The sequence below is a fragment of the Vidua chalybeata genome, chromosome 6 (assembly GCF_026979565.1).
Source record: "Vidua chalybeata isolate OUT-0048 chromosome 6, bVidCha1 merged haplotype, whole genome shotgun sequence".
In the NCBI taxonomy this organism is placed as follows: domain Eukaryota; kingdom Metazoa; phylum Chordata; class Aves; order Passeriformes; family Viduidae; genus Vidua; species Vidua chalybeata.
In genome coordinates this window covers 48161492-48185218 of record NC_071535.1, presented here as the reverse complement: position 1 = coordinate 48185218, position 23727 = coordinate 48161492, and the positions used below count along the sequence as shown (strand labels likewise).

Here is a 23727-nt window from a genome sequence, read left to right as displayed (position 1 = left end):
CCTCCGGGGCCCGGCTAGTGCCGGGGCCGCCCCCCCGGTCCGCGGCGGGGCCGGGCCGGGCCTGTGCGGGCCAATGCGGCCGGCGGCGGCGCGGCGCTGCCCGGCGCAGCCAATGGAGGGCGCGGGCAGCAGCGCTGCCGCCGGGGGCCGGGGGGCGGCGGGGGGGGGGGGGGGGGCGCCCGCCAATCGCGGCGGGCCGGCGGCAAGGAAACACTATTATGCTAATGATGTTTTGCTCGCACTCGCGGAGAGCGGGGTTTAAAAGGCAGCAGCCGGAGGCAGGGGTTCAAAGGCGGGAGGCAGGGCCGGTGTGAGTGCGAGGGAGCGAGCGGACGGGACAGGAGGAGAGGAGCGGCGGGGGGCATCCACGCCTTCCCGGCCCGCCGGCGATGTCCAACGTGCACCTCTCCGGCGCCGCCGCCCTGGAGCGCCTCTCGGCCCGGCGAGCCCTGGTCGGGCACGGCCGCAGCCCCGTCTGCAGGAGTCTCTTCGGGCCGGTGGACCACGAGGAGTTGGGCCGGGAACTGCGGGAGCGCCTGCGGGAGATGGGGGAGGACGACCAGCGCCGCTGGGACTACAACTTCCAAACCGACACACCGCTGCCGGGGCCCGGCCGCCTGCGCTGGGAGGAGGTGGAGGCTGGCGCCGTGCCCGCTTTCTACCGGGAGACCCTGCAGGTGGGACGGTGCCGCGTCCCCCTCGTCCGGGCGCCTCATTCCCCGCCGCCGCCGCCCGCCGCCGGCAAGGGGCCCGGGGGGCGCCTGAGCCGGGAGAACCGCGCAGCGCCCCGCCGCCGCAGCATGCGGCTCCGCCGGAGGGGCCCGACGGCCCGCATCACAGGTGCGTGGGGATCCGGGTAGCGCGGGGACGGAGGGCGTCCCTCCGCAGTGCCTGACGGACTCCTCTTTCCTCTCCGTGCCCCATCCAGATTTCTTCGCGAGGAGAAAAAGGCCGGCGGAGCCTAAGGCGGCGGCGGAGCGCCCCGCCGGCTGCCCGCCGCCCCCAGCTGCCGTGCCAGCTGAACAGACCCCCCGCAAGCGGCTCCGGTGAGCCAGGTAAGACGCGCCCCGGGAGCGGGCAAAGGTGTCCGGGCGCTGTCTGCCGCGCTCTCTTACTCACTTCGTATACCACGACAGTTTTTTTTTCCCCTGCTTATTTTTTTTTTCTCCTCCTCCTTTTTGTTCTTCTCCAGACTTTTGCACTACTGCACCCACGGGAGAGGCGCGACGCCCCGGAGGCGCGGCGGGCCGGGGGGGGGGGCGGCGCGGCGAGCCGGGACCCCCCCGCGCCCGCCCGGCCCGGGAGCCGGAGCGGAGCCGCAGCGCCGGCCGCGCACGGAGCAGTGTTATCGTACAACAGTGCAATGTGTGACGTTCTGTATAGAAATGTATTATGCCTAATGTGAGTACACTGGCCAGAAGTGTAAAGCTTTAAAAGTCGTTTATAAGAAATGTTTAATCTCTGCTGAGCTCTCAGTGCAAAAAAAAAAAAAAAAAAAGGAAAAATTAAAAAAAAAACAAGTGTATATTTGTACAAAACTTTTTTTAAGAGTTATACTAACTTATATTTTCTATTTATGTCAGAAACGTGGATAACTTTGACATCCAATAGTATTTTGTTTCTTTTTGGTTAAGCTAAAGGGCACTATATTTGCTTTTGTTATTCACAAAATGTAAATTTATTTTTATAGTGGATTTTTTTTTTTTTTTGCGTTCACAAGATGTAGCTATGAATCAAAAGATTTTTTAGACTTTACTTGAAGACAAATCTGTTTCAGTGGATCCTGAGCCGGTCTGTACCACTGCTATTGCAAATAATGCCACAACTTCAATAATAAAATTAAAGGAAACGGCCGCAAACCTGCTTGGTGTGTGCTGGAGGGGAAGTCCGGGGGGAGGGGGGTGGCAGAGCCAGCCCCGGCGGCTTGGGCGGGGGAGCCCAGCCCAGTCTGAGTCTCTCGGTGGAGGGGATCCTCCCTCGCCGCGGGGCCCCGGGTACCCTCGGAGCACGACCCCACCGCGAGCTGTCCCCCCACCGCGAAAAGCGAGCGTGCGGTTCGGAGGGGAAAGGAGGGCTTCTCCCTTAAAAACAAGTTCAAACTCTTCAGTACTGCCGGAGTTAACCAAGCATGAGGGAAGCACACGCCCTTCATCACACCCTGCCTTCGGCCTTTCGGTACGTTGTAATGGTTACTTCTAACAGTTTTAACTTTCTTCCCGAGGCTGTATCTGCCCCGCCTCGAGGAGCCCGGCTGGCCGGGGCCGTCCCCCTTCACTCCATCGTGGCTGGGGCCGCTGCCAGCCTCTGGTGGGGACAGCCTCGGGGCGTGACTGGTACGTGCGGGCCGTGGCCCGCAGCGGGCTCAGCACGGCGGGGACGCCCCTGTCGTGGCTGTGCAAAACTTTCCCCCTCCCCCTCTTTCGGCCGCAGGCCCTCACTCCCCAGCCCGGAGCCCAGAGCCCTGGCCACTGCAGGGAAGCACTTCCTGGTACCTCTTGCCGAGCAATGATTTACAGGACAAACACAACCGTTCTGGGAAAGGCAGCAGTTTCAGCTCGCCCTAAAAGACGTAAAAAGCAAAACAACACACAAAATAAACCCTCCCACGAGACAAAACAGCCAGCATTTTGACAGCGCTTTGGTGACAGTGCTGTCACTGCCATGCGCCAGCAGCACTTTGCAGCATCACGGCGTCCCCTTGGCCTGAGGGCAGGTTAAAGCCGTGGCATCCTCAAGGGGCAGCCCCGTGGGGTCGGGACGCACGCCTTGCTCTGAATCCCAGCCCCGTGCTGCGGGAAAGGGGGACAGCCCAGGTCTGGTGCTGGCTGCAGGTGGTGCAGGATTGGGATGCTGGAGAGTGCAGATGGGGAGGAGGACCAGGATGTGGGGACTGACTGGACTGATGTATGCCTTTCCGATTCCACTCCCCAGCTTGGCACCTCTGAAATGCTGCACCCCCATTCTGGACCTAGCAGCTGGGGCGGACCGAGAGGGCGTCACTCCCTGGCTTTCTGATCTCTCTGTATGATGCACTTCCACGGAGGGGGGAGGGAGCTGAGAGAATGAGGGTCAGGGTGAATAAGGCTCAAGGTTTACCCACATCGTCTTCCCCTGTCACAGCGCTCCTCTCTGCCCCCCTCCTCCCTTTTCCCCCAAACTCTCCCCCCGCTGTCACGGCCGCCAAACTCTCCTGGCTGTAAAAGTAACATTGATTACCTCCAGCTCCATGATCGCTTAATCAGAACGGGATTATTTTACACGCCCGCATCAGTGGCCGCTGACTCAATACGATTTCCCTCCCCGCCCCCCCCCCCCCGAAAAGAAAAATAGCTTTTCCCTTTCCTTATGAAAGCAAACAATACCCGGAGTGAGGCAGCTGGGTCCTCCAGGATTTATGGGCTTTTCTCTCGCTTTCATGAAAGCAGGTGCCTTTGGGACCTCCATTGTCCCAGCCCGCAACTAACAACAGGACTTTTTGTAATGAAAGATGCCTGCTCCGAGCTCCCAAATACCTCGGCCGGAGGAGCCACGAGGTGTACCCAGCCTGGCTCAGGAGGAAAGCTCTCACCGCGGGGACCGTTTAGGCACGGGGCTCTAAAGCAAATAATTTCAGCCCACGGGCACTGCCCGAGCAGAGCCGCCGGGTTTGCAGCCCGCAGCAGAGAGGGCCCCGTCCCGCAGCCCCCTGCGCTCCGGCTGCCTGGAGGGCCCGGGGGTGCGGGAAGGTGTGCGGCCGCCCCCGCGCCCTGCCCCACCCAGCCCGGCCAGCCCTCCTCGCCCCGGCACAAAGCACACTGCCCCTATTCTTTCGGCCTTTGTAGCCATATGGCAAATCCATGTAGACACAGCCAACATCCATTTATTCAGGCACATAATGTCCCGCAACAGGGAACAATTGGAACTTTGTTTGCTTCTATTATTGATGCGAATGGGTGACAGAGAGAGAGAGAGAGAGAAAAAATCATTTAACTATAAGAGATATCCAGCTAATTATGAACCATATGTGCCTATAGTTTCAAAGCAATCCAATGAAGTTCATTTTAAATCTAGACTACTTTATTAGTACAGAAGACAGATGTCTCAACAGTACATGCATCAGGGAAAACCATGTAAAGAAGTTCTTGAAATATTTAACTAGGACTCATTCATTGTCAGAGGGGCTTTAAACTGCCCTTTATCATGAGAATGCATAGGCAGAAGCAGAGGGAGGCTGCTGGTTGTTACCGCCAACCCACTTACCCCTTAGCACTAAATCCCAAATTCCACTTTGGATTTGATGACAGGAATATTTTTGGAAAGGATTCAAAATATCAGGGGTCTTGAAAGACCGAGCTTGCTGCTTATTACAGCTACAAAAAGTCAGGTCATTATTTGAGCTGCCTTAATCCCAGACTGAAACCAGCTACGCAATTAAAGGAATAATCTACTCCAAAATCACCACTGCTCATCTCCCAAGGAGCAGAGCCGTGCATTTGGAGCACGGCTACTGCAGTTCCTCCCCTGCCCAAAGAGAGACCAAGACAGGAGCATTAACAATACTGGACCTCCGGAAATTTTTCATACAAGCATCTCTCAATGTGGATCTGTGGTGGGCATCTAAAGGAAAAGGGTGCTGAAGGAAGACTGGAAGGGAAGCTTGGTGGGAGGAAGTTTCTCAGATTTTTTTTTTTTGGGAATGCAATTATCAGCAAACAATCTTGGCAAAACTATCTTTATGAGCTCAGCAACATCTACCAGTAATTAAGCCACTTCAGTTAGATGAATGCAACATATGGTTGACACTGGGAATCATTCTCCTTCCTAGCCACAACTTTTCTTTCTGGGCCAAAACTTGTTCTATTATCAATTAAAATAAACAAAACGCTGCTTTCCACTTCTTCAGCAAATATTTGTTGCTAATGAACAGGAGGTATATGTAACAGGATGGGGGAAGAAACCCATTATTTTTAAAGAATAATTTCTTATGTTTTGATGCAGATATAAAAAATTCATTTGAAATTCACATTTCAATGAGCTGTGATTGCTTGGTAGGATGGCTGCACAGGGAGATTCATGTGAAGGATCCACAAAGAGAGATGCAAAAGGGATTGTCCATTTTAAAGCAAAGAAACATATATGAAGAGCATATATACAGAGACATATGTATGTCTCAGAGACATATATATACACACAGGAAATAACTAACCAGGGAGTATAAAATAATTCATCAGGGAACAGGGTGTTTTTAAGCCACATTGTCACCTATTGCTACAGCATAAAATTAAAATGGCTTTCTAATGTCTTCCCCTCCTGTATCTGCTCAGAAATGTTACTCCTGACTATTTTTTGAACAGAGCGAGCCAAAACACAAACCAAAAGTCTTTACTTAAGACAAAAGGATGGGTTTATATCTGACTCTCAGAGGATGGAGAAGAATCAATTATCTTCTCCCCCCATACACAAGTATGTAATACTGAAGACCACACAATCTCTTTTGGTGCCAGTGGTGAAATTCCCAATGGAAAGTTCTTCATGTTTTGGTTTATTCAATTGTTTTTTAAACCAAGAGGGATTTTTAGCCATGTGTTTCCAAGAAACCTTGGTTGGAACAGTTTTTTGTGAAAAAGAGAGAATGAAAGATACCAAAACAGATGAGCTGTACAGGACATAAAAGCCCTGAAATGGGCCTTGCTGAGACGAAAAAGAACTCAAACTCTTTTAAACACAAAACAAACTAAATTTTGGACTTGCTTTCTGCAATCCACATGGCCACGCCTCTGCTGGAAAACCAGTGGCCTCACATCTACATCTGTGGTGTCATGTGGGCCCAGTCTACAGGATGGGAATACAGGGAATGGCATTAGGAGGATGAGGAGGCAGTGCCAGAAAACACCGAGGATGGGGATAACAAGGCATTGGTGGAGCAGAAGCATGGCTGGGGTACACTGGAAGAGGTTGGGCAGATGACAAAAAATTCTACTGGTGTGCACCAAGGGAGGGAGAGAAGGGAACAGGCCACAACATTTATACCCTGTACATTCCTTCAGAGGCTGCCTGGCCCCAACACATCTCTGCTGTCAGCAAACACCCATGAAACTCATCCAGTAACATCCTATCCCTCCCCTCAACTCATTTACAGGTGGGTGCTAACAATAATCTCCTCTTTTCTTTCTCTGGTCAGTGTGGATCTAAAATTGCCCCAGGCCTGCTGATGAGTCAGTAGGTTTCATTCAAATCATCAAGGACTACTCATTCTCCCCTACTAGATTTGCTTTAGCCTACTTGACACTCCCTGTCACACACATTACACCTATATTACACAGAGAAGGAGGACTGGGAAAAAAAAAAACCTCAAGTTTTGGAGGTGCCCACGCTGTCTGAACAATTTCAGCCCAGATCTTTTGCTCCCAGTGCATTTTCACAGCCATACACACCGTTTCTTCCTCCAGGACACACAGTACCCAATTCACCCAGTGCTTTACCTTACAGAATAGATCTGGGCCATGCAGCAAAGGTGAAACTTCTGGATAAACTCCTGCCAGAGAAGGCAAAGCAAGGAGCTAAAGGATGCTTTCATGTTTAATCCAATACCAACACTTGAGCACAGGCTTTTATTCTTCAGAGAGCAGTTGGCTCCTCCTGACCTGTTCCTGCAACAGAGGCTTTGTGCAGTTCAGGGCCAGGTGCTTCAAGTTTTCATAAGCAGCCACTAATTTTGCCCAGGTTTGTTGGGCAGCTGATACGAGCTGCTGGGGTCTGACCTGTGAAAGTGCTGAGCATCCACAGCTGCAGCCAGGGTCACAGTGCCTGGCTCTGCATGTGGTTTTGGCCAGACGAAGCTCATGCTATGAAAAGGAATAGCCATGGGGTACCTTAGACCAACACTCCAAATTAATTATTAGCTCCCATCTCTTTTTATTTGTCTCCCCACCATTAAATGGGGATAATAACACTGATCATTTATATTTTGATCCATTAATGTTTGGAAAGTACTGGGTTACTACAATGAGCAGCACTGTATAAAGCCAGTAGGGACATTAATAATGACTTTGAGCAGGGTTTGAATAGTGCCCGGTTAATAAGACGTAGCACCGTCCATTGAATGTCAAGAACAACAAAATTGAGCAACTGCTCATTAAAGCGAGCACCGTTCTCTCTGTGCACTCAATGTGATCATTTAATTAAAAGATTTTATCATCATGCACAGACACAAGAGGGTAGAGCCAAGGCCCCATCTTCCCTCATCCTTGCCTGCTCCGCATCAATCACACCAGAGTATTTCTCAGAGGTAACCTACAATAAGAACCTAAAAAATATTCAATTTTTTTTTCAAGCCCCTGCACTAACAGAAATCACTGCCTGAGCTTTGATAAGTCTTTTCACCTCACCAGATCTTTTCTTCCCTGCTTGTCACTCCTCAGTCCCACCCTCACCCTGCTGACCACTTGCCAGACCCCTTCAGGTGCAGCCACCCGGCCCCAGCCTGTGGTCTCCACCATCCTTGACACCACAGCAAGACTAAGAAATCACCTCTGTGCCTGGCTATGAAGTGGGGGGAAGGAGAAGAGTTTTTCAGAGCTGGAAGATGCTTTGTTTGGGGTTGGTTTTGAGTGATACTGGATTAAAGGAACATGAGCACACAGCTACTCTTGCATGCCATTCTCTGCAGGGGCTGGTAGCAATAAATGTACAAATCAGCCACCTCAAAAACCAACAAATGAAACCTAAAACACCTTTCCCCAAGAATACATCTCCACCACGGCATGTGTTTTTACATTAACATTCTGAGGGAAAGTCCCTGTTTGGATCACATCAAGCAGCCTTAGACTTACTGGGAACTGAGGTTTAGAGCAATTTATTCTGGAAAACAATGAGCACAAATTAAGTTGTTTTCATACATTTGGTAATTGGTTTAGCAAAGCCAGCTTTTCTTAGGACCTTCAGTCATGATGTTTTCAAACATGGGTCGAGTTAACATCACTTTGGTTTTGCTGGTGCAGTACAGCATTTCATCTGCTGACTGGTTATCCCAAAAGCTTTGGATTTTTTAATTTGTTTTTTGTTTTGTTTTTTGCTCACCCAGATGAGTGAGCAGGACTGGCAATACTGGCTCCCTATTTTATTCAGGAAGCAAAACCTGTTTCTTTTTCCTGCTGACTGAGGGACTCCAGACACATATCCCTTCAAAGGAGGAGGCCCGACTTTTATGCCAAGAGCAAACTTTTAGAAGCTGCTATGACGATGCTTTTCTGGTTGGAGAGCTGTAGGAGAGGGTGCAGTGGTACCCACCCCTCTGCCTTCCTGGACTCTCACCCCTCCTCTCCAAAACATACAGGATGTCCCACCACGCCATGCAGCACGAGTGAGGAACCCCGGGAATGCTGCTTACTGGATGTTACATGAGAACACCCATTATTTGGAATCGACATGGCAAAAGGCACCTGTTTGATGGAAAATCCGCTCCCCTGCCAAATTGCACATTCCCCCTCCAGTGCCCAGTCCATGAATGATGGGGCAGGGCAGGAGGGAGAGGGGGGACATCTCGCAGCTTTCTCCCCGCCAGCACAACTGCTGGACTGGGTGCTCCCCGGAGAAACGGCAGGCACAGCCTTTCTGCTGCGTAAATAAAATAAAAGCAGCCGTCTGTGTTTGCTCTCGGGTGTGCAGCACAGCCCCGAGCAGCAGCAGTCACCTCTGCGGGGGGATACAACAGGAGATTTGGGGATCATTTCCATAACAATCACTGTTAGCAAACACCCATAAAACGCAGCGGGCAAAGACACCTTAGCAGAAGGAGTTAGCTGCAAATTAAAAGACGTGCTTGTTGGTTTGGCTTTTGTGCCTGTCTGCAGGATTTCGAGGATTCGGTGCAAAAATTCTCTTTAATCACACTAGATTAAAAACAATTGTCCCAATTTAATTTAACAAGCAGAGAGAAAATACGGAATTTATATATGAAGCTTGATCAAAGTTCACTGAACTATTCTGTCAGACGAGGGACAGCGGGGAGGGAGGGCGGAGGAGGAGGAAAAGAAAAAGGAGGAGAATAAAACTTCCCCAATTATCATATTTCCCTGAAATTCAGCTATGCAGAACCGGAATAATTACTTAGCAGAAATATTGCAAAATGTCGGCATGGAAGGGGCTTTTTCTTGACCCTGCAGACTATAATGGGAGATAAAGAGATTGACCATTTTGGGAGGAGGATGCCTTCATTTCTCGACGTGACTGTAGATTATTTCGGCTTCAGGAGACAAGAATGTCCCTTTAACATCTGACCTGGCCTTTATTTAAGAGCAGCACTTCACGGTTCAGGAAAGACAGACAATTTTCTAATTCCCAGCTCTGCTGGAGGCTGAGGCAGCAACTTCCAGACAGGACACCTGCTAACACTAGAGAAATGGCATTATTATGTCTACAAGTTTACAAATCTGAGGATCAAAAAGTTTTTGCTTCTGCTGCTACTCCGCAGGCCAAGGACGACGACTTCTTCAAAACAGAGTTTCACAGGGTTTTTTTTCTTCCCCCCTCCAAGAAATGGTTTCTTTTCACTTTGAGCAGATCGGTTTCCACATGAAAAAGTCAATAGTCAAAGAGTTTCCTAAGTTTCATTGGTGTGTAGCAGAAAGGGGATTAGACCTGGGGCCTTTTTACTGGCAAGTCTTTAAGCAAATAGATGTTCTTGAATTCTTAGAGAAACAAACCTAATTTAAACAAAAATCCAGAATATATGGGATTTGCCCCTCCCCAACACAAATTTAAGAGAGAGAGAGGAGAGAGAGAAATAAATAATTACTAAAGATTTAAGGGATAGTAGGGTTAAATATTTTTCTACTGTAATTTTGCTTTTATTTTTGCTAGTTAACCCGAGGAGAATGCCTGCTTCCATACATTCACAATGAGCTATTAATAGTAACTATTGTAATGCAATATCAGAAACAATAGAATCATTAGGGTAATACAATACAATAAATAAATATGAAAATAATACAATAATTAATCTTTAACAGATCAACTGTGATTTCCCAGCATTGAGAGAGACAAAAAGCAGATGGCATGCACATTCCCCACCTTCCTTCAGAACCCTACCTCGTAGGCAAAGGCATTACTTAATTCCTTCACACCTAAAATTCCTAAAGCTGAACCTGTGGTTTTTCTCTTGGGGCACAGTCAGTCACAGATAATAATGATTTTTTTAAAGGGTGTTTTTCTTAAGCTCCAAAAATCAGAATAGATGGGTCATTCAAAACCCAAATACTCAAAGTGTGTATATATATATATATATATATACAAAAACACACACACACACATATATATACACATATATATATATAAATTTGTACTGACAGCCAACTGCTTCAGGGCTGCTCCCCCAGCCTGCAGACACAGGTCAAGGTGTCTGTGCCAGCCATTTGCCAGCCATGGGTGGATAACACCTGGATCAGTGTTTGCAGGCCGGCTTTAATTAAGCCAGAAAAGTAAGGAGAACTCAAGCAATGCAGTTGATTAACATGATCCAACATCAGTGAGTAAATGTCAGCATCTTGCTGTAACAAAGCAAATCATTTGGGAAAAATAAAGTGTAGGTTTGTGACTGCACAGAAAATGATAAGCTGTCTGTTAAGTTTGTCTCTCCACACTATTAAATAGTTTTAAAGCTTTTCAGACATTAATTTCCTTTTCCCACCGTGTACCTTTGTGAGCCCAGATTGCAATGCTCACCTACCAAGTTCTGTGAAGGTGCCACCTCTGATTTCACTGTGAGCCATCCTACAGCTCTGCCTCTGCACACTCCCAGCCTTGGTCCATCTGGAAATCCTTGTGGTGCCTTAAACTGCATCCAACCCCACTGGCAAATGGGGCAGATCCTTGGGCTTTTCGGCTACTGCTGAGGGATTTGCTGCAGAGCACAATTCCAAACCCAGTGACGCCTAAAATGCAGAAGTGCCTTAAAATTTTTTGTCTGGCTGACCTGCCCTGAACAAGGCTCCTTCTTGCTGCAGATTCAGAAGCCAAACCCACCCCAGGGGCAAAATCACCCTGCTTTTGGGTGAAGAGGAGCAGCATTCCCCCCAGGTTACATGTACCCACAAAATACCCACAAAAGGGAGTAGCCCAGACCCAGGGTTTACCCCGTGCAGCAGCCGGCTGCGTGAGAAAGACTCTGGGTTTCATCTTGGGCAGTGCTGCAAGAACTGCGTAGCCTTTAAGGTGAGGGAAAAAAAAACATTTTGATCTTTTGGTTCTGTTTTCCTTGTTGAGGGCAAGCATTTTAAGGGATTTCAAAGGTCATGGATCCCATATGAGGACAAGTTCATTCTACTAAAACTGAGTGACACGCCCGAAGAAGAGGGCACACCTCTCCCAGCATCTCTTGCCCACCTGTTTTGGTGGCTCTCCCGTCCCTACCATAGTTTGCTCCCTCGGGGGCTTTTACTCGCTGTGGTGACGGCGGCTGCCCTCCTGTGTCCTGCAGTCCCCATCCCCGCCCTCACAGACTCAGACCTGTGCTGGCACCCACTCCCCACCTCCCACTAAGACCAACGCTTGCCTTTTCGAAAGAAAGTTTAAAAAAGAGAGAAAACATTTATTTTCACAGCAAATCCAGCCTTTTAACACCGCCGATGGCAAGATTCTCAGGAAAGAGAAGAGTTTGCCTTTTTCCTGGGAGGAAGGCGGCGGGGAAGGAGGAGAGCTTTAAAGGGAGGGCGGGACGAGGCCGAGCTCATGCACGGATTTTAATCTGATCACTTCCCTGTCAAACTAATCCCTGCCTGACGCAGATCGGACTTTTAGAAACGTGCCTAGAAACCAAAAATCAAACCTCATTTGAATGAAGCACACACTCCGCAGCCCCCATCTGCAAAGGGCTGCAATTAAATGAAAAAAAAAAAAAAAAAAAAAGAGGGGTAGGGGGAGAGAGAGTGAAAATTAGCATTTTCCGCGGCCATCTGGCATGAGGAGCAGGCGATGGGGAACAAAAGGAGATTTAGGCAAAGGGGAGAGGCGAGTGTGCCATGGCATTGACCTGCAAATGAGCCTTTGTGAGCGAATTAAAGCTTCCCGGACCCCCCGGGACACCCCAAAACAGGCACCATTACAAACCATCCGGACAAAAACCCACTCATCAAAATTGTCTGCGTTTGAAGGGAGAGGGGAGAGGCCATTTAAATCTGCACCTTCCCTGCCCCCACCCGTAGTAATGGGCTGTTAATAGGGGCTTGGCGGGAGGAGTTACCCCTGCACCCCTGACCCTACACCCTGCTCTGGCGATGTAACGGGGGAGACACCTTAGAAACGTGGCTCGTCCATAAAACGCACCCGACACGTTATTTACAGCTCTAATCCTAAACAATAGGGAAGAAAAAAAAAAAAAAAAAGGGGGTAATTTGATGATATATCAGCTTCCAGATGCTCCAGATGTTTATTTAATTCGAGGGGAGGGGGGTGTAGGGTTGTTCCAAAGTAGACTTCTAAAGCACTTATATTTTTTTTTTAATGGAGGTGATAAAGAGGAAAGGGATAATCAGGGATGCCATGGCCCCAAAAGAAATGGAAAACTGTGTGGGTTAGAGTTTTTGTCTCCTACCTCCCCTTCCCCCATGACTCTTGCCTTTAAATTGGGAAACCTCGAGGATTTGGAAGTGAAAGCAAAGATTTTGGCCTGGGGTAGATACATGAAAAGGGAGGGCGGGGGGAAGCCATCTCCCCCCATCCCCTCTCCAGAAAGGGAATAAGGACTAAAGTCGGGGGCCAGCTGGGGGAAACTTGTAAATGAAACGTGTTTCTTTTATGGTGCTCCCCCCCGGGGGACAGCCCCATTATAACCCACCAGCTATACAGACTCAGCTGCCGCCTCCCCGGCCCGCGGCAGGTACGCGGGGGCGGAACGGACCGGGGGGGCTGCAGCCGACCGGACCCTCCTCCCGGGCCGGGCCGGGGCTGCCGGGCACGGCTGGATGGGCGTGCAGGGCTGGACATGCATGTGTGTGAGCATGCAGGGCAGTACACGCACGCATGTGCCCGCGCCCCGCTGCAGGTGAGCGCGCTCCCCGCGGGCTGAGGGGGGAGCGGCGCTCGCAGCCCCCCAGGTGCCGCTCCCCCGGGGTTTGTTTGCAGTCAGTATTCATGTGTTTCTGTCACCGGGGCGGCTCTTTTCACAGTGATCAGCCGGGCAGAAGGCTGAATGACAGGAGACTCGTGGCTCGGCTGCTTTGGGGAGGGGGGAGGGGTGGATTCCAGCCGCCCAGCCCGCTGCCCTTGCGGGGTTTTGGGGGGGCCCAGCCCCTGGGGGAGGGGTTGCCCGGCTGGGGGCCGTGCTCTGGGCGGGCACAAGGCAGCGGCGCTGGGCACCGGGTGCCTCCCGCTGCGAGCAGACAGCTGTGGCTTCGGGGGATCCCCACCCCAAACACACATACATCCACACACACACGGCCTGTGGCTAACAGAGCCGGTGATCACCCCCCATACCGTGTGCCGTGGGTGACCGGGGGTGACGCGTGGGTACCCAGGCATGGGGTCCCTCCAGAGTGGCTGGAGGCTCGTGGGGCCCCGCAGAGCCGCAGCGCAGAGGGAAACCCCAGGTTGGCTGTGAGCCGCCTGGCCTGAGCAGATGGGTGGCACCAGGGCTGGAGGGTGGGCTACCAAAACATTTTTGATTTGTCTGCACATTGAGCAACAGAAGACAAGCAGCAGCCTGCACCTCACCCCCGCCGATGCTCAGGGCACCGCAGTGCTGTGAGTGGCAATGCTCCCTTGGGGTTCACAGCTCGCCTCGCCCCCCGGGGTAATTCCAGGCTGTGCTGGCAGCCAGGGGCAAGGGCAGAAGCTGTGCTCCCAGCTGGGCATGGCGGGGGCTGCCCACCGCAGTGGTGTGCGTGAGACTCACCTTGCAGGAGCTGCGTTTTGTTCCCTCCCGCTTGCCCAGACGCCTTCCCCTTGCCTCACAGCGCTACTCTGTGTGTGCATGTTTTATTTGGTTGTTTTTTGGTTTTGTTTTTTTTTTAAAGTCCGCAAATTTGTGATTTTCTGTGCAACTTGTGGGGAGTGAATCAGTATGAGGGTGCACCCTTCTCATTGAAACCGGAGGTGAATAAATTATGAACAGGCAAAAATTGGAACAATGTCTCTGAGTGAGTGTTTTCTAGAGAGTTACTATTCCAGGCTTTGAAATCAATTGATACATAATTAGATTCCTCAAGAGAGGACAAACAAGGGCTGCCATTCACCCCTCCTTCTCCCACATGCATCCCAAAGAGAGACTGGAGGCTTTAGCAGAAACCAGACAGCCAGCATTCTCCAGCACTAAAAACATATTCTGGCTTTGGGTGTTCATTTAACAAACAGATCCTTGAACCTTGCTTCTGTTTTCAGTTTATTTCGACCATGTTTCTTTGTGTTCAGTTCATTAAAACATGTCTCTTTTGAGATCTATTTTTACATTTCAAGAATCCAGTATTGTACTTTTGTGGTGGCAGATGGCTCTAGACACCCAAGCATAAGCTCTTTCCTGCTTCCCCCCCCCCCCCCCCCCCTTAGGTCCTTTCTGCGCTGCACTTGAAGCTGTGAGCAGCAACCATCCCTTTTTGCAAGGTCTGGGGCTGGCTCTCGATTCAGCACGGGGTTCTAACATGTTACAGTCCCTGCTCTGCCCTCGAGGTGTATTTTAAGCACAGTGGCTGCTACTGCCTGTAAAATAAGAGCCCTCCACAGCTGGATAGATCCTTGTTACATGAGTTGCACACAGGCTAATTTTTGCATCTTTGCCTCGTATTTGCCTCATGTTAATGTTCTGTGGTCCCCCAAATGAATTTATTAGTGGTTGAGTTTCATTCTTGAGGGAGACAAACAATACGGATTAAGGTTTGTAAAACACAGGAAAAAGCATGTGACAATCAGAAAAAAATATCATAAAGGTTATTGAACAAAGCAGCAGCACTCCTAGCCAAGCGGGCCACCTAACTGAAGGCAATGGTTTGGTTCCTCTGGCTGCCCTTGGGATTGATGTACTAGCCACAACCACTTCCAAACCTGGTATCGAACACAGATCAGAGTGCTGCAGCCATGAGCATAATTTTTGTCACATATCAATAGGACTAAAAATACCTGTACCAGCAACAAGAAAAGCCTGCCTGAGCTGCTGTAGACCCATTTCTTAGGAAAGGCAGCAATACTGTAACCTACAATAAGTTGAGTGTCTTGAAGACATTACAAACAGAATGACAAATTCCTTCATCTTACTAAGTCACAGGATCTTTAGGAGAAGGTAAGGTAAATCTGTCTTATGTGTTATTTGGAAGCATAGGCACAGGTAAATCTATGTCCTCTCTAGTAAAAAGATAAAATGGCTGAGAGGTTTTCATCCAAAGATATTTGTTGGGATAATAACCAAAGCAGAAATTCTCAAACCTATATCTTAGAGGAGGCTATATTTTCTGTGTTTGCTGCATAGATGGTATTTATTTATATCTTCGTGTATGTGGCTATTTCAGTATCCTATCTTCTGTGGTTTGCTGTTTTACCTGAATTAACCAACAGTCTACAGGCAGAGCCAGCTGGAAGATCTTGGTCAGTGCAGGCAAGACAGCTTTGTGCTGCTCCACGGACACTGCACAAACATGCTGACAGTCTGCTCCCTGATGAGAAAAGGGAAAATTCCAGAAGCACACAGTGCTACCTACCTAAGGCAGTGCTCTTCCTTGATGCCCACTGCTGTATCCCAGCCTTGCCCACAGCAGCCCTGCTGCCCTGGAATAGGTGAACAGACTGCAGGCTGGTTTGCTGCCTCCAGCAGTCGCTTGCTTTGAGTGATTGCCCACCTTGTGTCCTGATACAGCCCTGTCTATCAGCAAACTCTGAAGAATAATATAGATTTGACTTAGCCTCAGTTTTTTTCCACCCTCCAGCCTTACCACAAAATCCCAGCATACATATTTTTGCCTTTCTGGTGGATTTGGACAGGAGATTAATACATATACAGCACAGTGGAACAAGTTTCCATCACTGCTGCAATTCCTCTTGTGTTGCTGGCCCCAACCACAGCATGGAGTGAGCTGGGACCACCAGGACTCCTGGCTGAAGGTACAAAATGTTTTGGCCCCACCAGGAGAATATAAGAGGATGGCACAATCTGTGATTGCACAGATTGTACTGGCAATCACAGACTCCCCCAGGACGAGCCTGCTTCATGTTTGCTTGTGTCAGCCTCCAAAGAGCCCCAGGTTTCTGAGAGTGCACAGAAGAGGAACAACACAAGCTTCTTCCTTTCCCCTTTACATGGATCCCCTCTAACTTCTGATGGGACTGCACTCAGAAATGAGAAGTGACAAAATAAATCACTGTGTCAGAAGGTATTGCCACCTCACTAAACACTTGAGACTTCTGCAAGCTAGAGACCATTCTTCTAACTTCCCTGTGTCTCCTCCTCCAAACTCAGAAGGTGCAGTTGAAGACAATTTGGGAGTGAAACAACCCACACCTGGATGGATGGGAAACTTGGCAGATGCAAGCCAAGTCTTAGAGAGGTCAGAGAAAGACAGTAAGAACACAGAAGTAGAAAGCCAGAAACATTCACAGGACAGGGAATGTTTGGGGCTTGTCAGGAAAAGAAAGAAGAAAAAAAAAATCTCTGCAGATCAAAGCTTGATTAGTCTTAATCCTCCACAAAAATGCCCAGGTCCTTCCAACACTTGCTTTTTTCCCCCTTTCCCATCATCCCTGCTATTGCTTGACTTGGTGATTTGCTTGAAAATGTATTAGACAACTCCAGATCTTTCACTGTTAGAAGCATGAAAATAGAGGATAGGTACTATTATCCATTAAGCAACACTCGCACAGTTAGCACAGTCCTCTAGAGAGACCTGTCAGATAATAGCTTTTGAGAGGAGCTTAGAGACATCTGGAGTAGCCATTTTCCCTCTTTGTATGTGGAAAATAAAGATTAGCTAGGGCATGGGGCAGGGGGGGGGGGGGGTGGATAAGAGTATAATGAAGGGCAATGGATAAACCAATGTCACATTGCCCATCTGTGTGAATGGCTTCAGGTCTACTCCTGCAAAATGGTTCGCGCAAGCTCCCCTTAAATCCATGGATTTCTGTGCACGTGGAAGAGCTCCCCATTGGTTTGTGAGTCTGGGGTCTCACATCACAGGCTCTTCGGGGTAGATTTTGTCTATAAAGCAGCTGGTGCTTTCTGAGTGGCAGATGCAGAAATGAAATTTCTTTTTTTTTTTTTTTTTTTTTTTTTTTTTTATGACTAAGTATTTTCAAGAGTTTTCTTTCCTTTGTATGATCTGGTTTTCTTTTTAAATTTTGATCATTTTCACGCAAAAGACTTATTCCAACCAATTCTACATCAAGGGCCACTAGAGTTTGGAACTGAGCTCAGTTGTCACTCTCTGGGCTGCATATCCCAGAAGAACGTGAAAGCTCCAGCACTTGTAATCAGAGATGCTCACAAGGGCTGCAGAGGTGATAATCACACTTAAAGCATCAATGGCATACTGTGGATGACATTCCTAGATACGGTGTCTGCTTAAAAAGGTATTCGTGGACTTTGTACTGTGGTTAGAGAAGAGATGCTCAGGACGACAAAACCAAAACTTACAACCCTTTAGGGCATGGGTGCAGCCCCGCAGCAGGAACTGCCCAAACCGCCTTTCAACGTAAAACGATGGAAAAATCACATTCGCGCGGGCTGCGGCTGGGGTGGGGAAAGGGCGAGACGGGGCGGTTTGGGAAATTTTTTCCTTTCCCCCGAACACCCCCAGCCCCCGCCGGGAGCAGGGCCGCAACAGCACCGCGTCGTGTGCGCTCCCTCTGCTGGCCCCGCCGCACCCCGCACGCCGGGAGGGGACAGACCCTCCCCGGGGCCCCCGCCGCTCCGCAGCCGCAAACGGCGCGGGAGCACGGGGAGCGTCCAGGCAATTCTTCCCGGGAAGGGTGAACATCCCCAGCGCAGCCCCCGCTGGGCTGCTGATGGAGCGGCGAGCGTGACAGCCAAAGGTGGAGGAGGATGGGAGTCGTGGGGACGCACTCCCTGCATCCAGACATTTTAGGAAAAAAAGTCTTTTGGGCCATTTTCCAAAAATCTACGTTGGAATGGACTCACACAGACACGTTGCTGCCCAAAACTGCTGAGCATCCACCTGGAAAAAGAGAGCAGAAGAACAAACGTGTCTCACTACAATTCAAGATACAACCATGTCTCACTACAATTCTGCCTCCTAGTTTTGGGGGATAAACCCAAAGGCAGGGAGGGGAGGACAAACAGAGGCACTGACAACATTTTCTCACGTGTTGCTGTGTTTCTGGATGAAGAGGTGTGTGAGGAGTTCCACTTAATGCTCCTGTTGTGAAGACCTTAAATTTGAGCAAGAAATGAAGGTGCTACTCCAGACTCGTTAAACGGGGATGTGGAGATAACCTGTGCTGTCTCTGGTTAGAAGGGAGGAGCTACAGGTGGAAAAGGGGCAACAAATAAGTCTATTTTGGGACAAAGACACCTGTCCAAAGCCACCCACCAGGAGCTAAAGTCACTTGTGCAACCCCAGTGAGATACAAATCATGTGATGCTTAACACAGCAGGTTTTACCAATACCTGCAGGATGATAAGGGAGCTGTGTGTGGGGCAGCTAATCATGCTGGAGTGAGAAAACAGAGATGTTTGTACTGTTCTCACAGCAGCTGGACTTCTCAAACAAGGTGGTTGTCACTGGAACAGTTTGTATCAGATGCCTTTCTAATGCAGCACTTCAGAACTACCCTAGTTTTGAGATAAAGGGAGCAAATTGCATGGACTTTAAAATTATTTAGTTGAGATCATCAGGTGTGCTTCCAAAACCTTAACAGTTTTGTCTGCTTTTTTAGACCAATTAAGGCAATAATAAAGTTTTGACTCTTTTGGTAATTATCCCTGTGATTGGGCTAGAAGGTTTGATTTCTTAAGGCTTAATTTCTATTTCACTGAACCATATTCCTGTATTTCATATGTAAACTAACAAAGTTTGTGCCTTGTTGCCATCCTGCTTCCCACCTGCTCCATTCTTCCCAAACTCCCCCAGACCCAGACTCCAATCTGACTGCAGCAATTAGAATAGAAATCACAGAGCAAGTGTTTTAATTGGCCACAGAGCACACAGCACATTTAAACCTCTGGTGATAATACAGAGAATACAATGAGTAACCTTGATGATTTTTAAGACAAGTTTGTACAGTTTAAATTTTATTACACAAACACACCTGAAATGATTTTAAAATGAGGGTAATGCTTTCTCACAATAGCCAGGTGAGTGATAGCAAAATTAAAGTAATTAAATGTTGATTTTTGGATAGATTTTAAAAACTCTGAGTGTCATGTTAGATAATGTTTCATCAATAACTGACGTACGTGTAATTTGGCCAAAGAAAGGTGGCAGAGTTGTTCCAGGAGCAAGATCTACCATTATGCAAAATCAAATGCAGTATTTTTAAGATGAGTATTTAATAAAAAGAAGAGGTACCAAAACATACAGAATCCCAGAGGGACAAGTGGATAAAAAAGGGACAGGACTAGTATTCAAACAGAGGAGATAAGGCTCAAATATTAACAAATACTGTTTGACTAAACACATTAGCAGTCCAAAAAAATACAGGACAACTAGTGAGGCCAATAATAGGCATATAAAGAGAAAAAAAAAATCTAATCAAAATAGTGAAGAACTACAGGATAGGATTGTGATTGTACTTGAAAAATGTTGTTTTCTACAGTGGGGATCTTAACTGGTCCATAATAACTGGTCTGACTGGTGCTTGGCTCTTGCCAGAATCCATCTTCAGGAGGGTTCAGACTGGGTTCATTGAAACACAGGGACCTGACATTGCTGATTAGATATGAAAAACTTGCCCTAACATGTTTTTGTGCAGTTGAGTATGGAAAGGGAGGAAAACGAAGCAAATGGAATTGTAGTGAATGGGTCTGTGAGAGGGGGAGCTTCCCAGGGTAAATGGGGAGCCCTGAGATGGAGAAGGAGCACACAGGTAGATAGATTTGGGATCAAGACATTGTGCTGTGAAGAAGGATATGCTAAAAACCTGTCCCAGTCTGATCTGCCTTAGCTCCTTCCTAGAAGACCCTGAGCTGAGCAGCTGCTGAGACTGAATTATTCTCTTATCAGTAGCATTTACACACCTGCCAAATGGGACATTGCACAGCTCCCCTATAGAGTACACCTGGTTAAACCCTAGCTGTGTACCTGAGGGTAACATCACAGATGATGGGGCTTTTTTGGCAGCCCAGTGCACATTTTCTGCTCTTGATCTTTTCCTGATATACAACATAGAGCAGGTTTCTCTACTAGAGGCAAACCTACTTAGCTAACAACTCCAAATACACCACAAGAAAAATACTACCCTAAGCTTTCCTTACTTGTGTTTAACCGAGAAAGGAGATGATGAAGCATTTTATTGACTCCTCTACAGATAAACACAGAAAGATTAAAACATCACCCCTAGATAGGTGTCCCTCCAGCCTCCTTGGGATCACACTGGCAGTGCTACTCACCCAGGACAGGGTCTTTTCCAAGGTTCTCTGTAGATGGAATTAGGTAACAAGGGTAGCAAAGAGCCAACAGGGAGGAGTTTTGTTCATGAGGGTATTCCTGCTTGGCTGCTCCACACCTGTGAACATCATGGATCTGGCAAAGGGCACAACAGTGCTCAGAGGCTGCAAGAAGAAGTCAATTATGTGCCAGTCAATTATGTGCATACAAACCAGGTTTTGTCCACTTTCAGGATGCTTTGCAATCTGATCACACTTCCCACCTCCACCCCACCTGCCCAAACAAAGAGCTAAAAAGCTACTTTTTGCAACAAAGAAACCCAAAAACTTTTGGTTAATCCTATGCATTCAAAAGCTGCAACTCGGAAAACAAATCACCAGAACATCTTTGGTGAAGTAATGGCAAAGCTGCTGTTTTAAGCCACTGCCTTCCCTGTTCATAGCCTAAATACCATTCATTTCAAGCCACAGTGTGGTATCTAGCAGCAAATTGCTGTGGCACCCTGGTTTCCTGGGAGACATCCACCTTCATTTTATGATCTGTGCAACCAGGAGAGTGCTAAGCCCCACTACACCCCCATACAGTATTTTCACCAGCTTCAACGGGAGGTATCCAAGCCAGAATTTATGCAATCTCAATGAATCTTCATTTCAATGACAGCAAAAATTGCCTTTTTATTTGACCTGTGAGCAGTGAATCTGCCAAAGAGGAGGCACAAGGCAGCTGGAGGAAAAACAGTCCTTGTTTTGCAAAACAGACATGTTGGTAGTTCTAAACTTTCTATCCTAACCTTTAAGGAAGAGTAAAGCTGGAAGTACCACCAATATTCCCAAGTCCATAGGGAACTACCAGCTGGATAGTCCCCATCTGGTGTTTTCTCAGCATTCTCAGTAAATGCCAACACTTTCTGCCTGTGTTTGAGATAAGCATGTGACAAAGTTCACCTCTTATACACAAATCTCTGATTTGTAAAATATGTGAATTGGAGTATTTTCAGGTGAAAAAAGCGCTCCTGAGAGGAGCCACTGGCATCCATCTCCCCCTTTGTGGGGGACAGAAATGATGCAGTCACTGACGCTGCCATGTAAAGTTTTGAAGAAAACAAGTTTCTCTCCTATGAACCTGCATTTCTCCATGCACAACTGGTTTGGAAGGAATCTACCCCTATCAGATGGTCACTCAGCAACTTCTCAAGAACCCAAAACAGCGCGAGTCCATTAAACACTTTCTTCTGCTGTTTTCTTGATGACAAGATCTTAGAAGAGGAGGGACTGGACACTAATATTTTGAGTTCAGTTCAGTTGGTAGATAATTCTTCTAAACATGTGAAAGGACATTAACCAACACAGAAATAAGAAATTCTAAAAGATAGCTTTCTCCAGTTAGAAATTGTATGGTTTATATGATTTCCCACCCCCTAAATATAAGCCATTTTCTCCCACAGAGATTATGGACAACAGTCTGACCCCTCCTGACATTTACTGTTTTCCTTTAGAGAGGTTTTGAAGGCTGGAGCCTGATCCATTCACCATCAAATGCTGGATTTATACTGTATTAAATGTTTTCTTTTGCAGAGATATTACTTACACAAGCTTCATTAGCATAGGGAAACTGTTGCCATACATTTCAAATGAAGAACAGTTTCCAGGAATCATTCCTTCCAGTAATTTTGCTGCTAGAACCGTCTTGTACAGCAGTCTTCCCTCTTGCTCCCTTACAAATGGATGCCAAACTCGTGTTGCTGTAATCCATCCCAAACAGTGATGCACTTCAAACCTGTCCAGTAGGTTTATCTCAAAGTGGACATGATTTGTGTCTGCCCCCTTCATAAAAATCTTTTCCATTCCTGGAATTGTGATATGAACTCCACCCTTTCCTGGAATACCTGTCTTGGTAGGCTTATCCGACAAACTTTAAATAAATGCTGTCATTTTGATTACTAGGCAACTTACTCCTTCCCAGTAGAGCAAATTCCATCCCTTTTCTAGTTGTTTTTCTTCTTTAGGTGTATGGGTTACCTTGTCATAACTTGTTTAGTTACTGACAGCTCATCACAACCAGAGCAAAACCATAATTCTCCTCTTGGGTGTATTAATTTACGCCAGGCTTTTGACCAGTACTTTAGGCAGAACAAGCACTGAACACTTCTGCAGGCCAAAGGCAGGAGGATGCACAGATTACAAGTTCAGCAGGGGGCTGAACTCCTCCTGCAGGTAAAATCTCTCCCAAACTCTATCTCACACTGCACTGGTAAACACAGCTACACTAAATACAAAAATCCAAGTTAAAACAGTGTGAAGGCTCTTCCAATTCAGAATGGATTTCATTCTTGATGTTTAATTTCCAGTTTTGGCTGCACACTTTCTAAAACACTTGTTCTGCATGTCTCCCTTTCTGCTCATTTATCTCCGTGCTTGGATCACATAGATCTAGAATCCCTTGGCCCAGATTCCTTCCTTGATCCTAAAAAGACTTTTTACAAGTTATATAATTGAGGTTCCTGTTTTCTTTGTGTAGGTTACACAGTGGTGTTATAGTGTCAGCACCAACACCACCACAGTCTGGCAGCAGAAACACATATGCCATAAGAGTTAGTTACTTCTTACCAAACATTTCCCTGCCCTGCCTCCTCCTCCCCCCATCTGCTGCTCATTTTCTTATCCAGCCTGGCTCATATCTTGCAAATGGCATCCCATTTGGTGGGACACACACTCAGAGTGAAGCCAGACATGTTTGCCCAGTCACACAGGCTTTACAAAAGCATACACAGTGATGCAATAATATAATAACTAAAAATAATTTTTACAAGCTCAATCCAAAGCTTCCATGATGGGAGGGGAGCTGATGCCAATAACATGCATGTGACAAAGTGTAATTAAAGAGTAAGAGGATGATGGTTGCAGCTGTGGAGTTGACAAGGCTGATGCAGTTCAGGCTGTTGATTTTCTTTCCACAAACGTAGAAACCAGACTTTGGAGAAACTGCCCCATTTTGCAGGATTCTCTGGTGGTTCTGCTGGAATGTTCTCCATTAATTGCCACAAAAATGCCCCCTACAGATCCCCTCTTGCAGATGACTGTTGCACACAGGTTCTGACAGCATCTGTGTGGGCATTGAAGGACCTAAACATGTCAACTGACATGGATAGCATGGACTAGAGAGTGATCAACCACAGATTGAGAGATTGGAGCCCAGCTGGAAATGGTGCCAG

At 47.9% G+C, this 23727-nt stretch overlaps 1 protein-coding gene across 1 annotated transcript; it reads left to right on the top strand.

Annotated features, from left to right (window-relative positions):
• Positions 1-248: 248 nt before the first annotated feature.
• CDKN1C (cyclin dependent kinase inhibitor 1C) lies at positions 249-1859 on the top strand. Its single transcript, XM_053945923.1, has 3 exons — positions 249-840; positions 929-1055; positions 1193-1859. Exons 1-2 carry the CDS (start codon positions 390-392, stop codon positions 1048-1050), a joined length of 573 nt encoding a protein of 190 aa, XP_053801898.1. The 5' UTR covers positions 249-389; the 3' UTR covers positions 1051-1055; positions 1193-1859.
• Positions 1860-23727: the final 21868 nt, after the last annotated feature.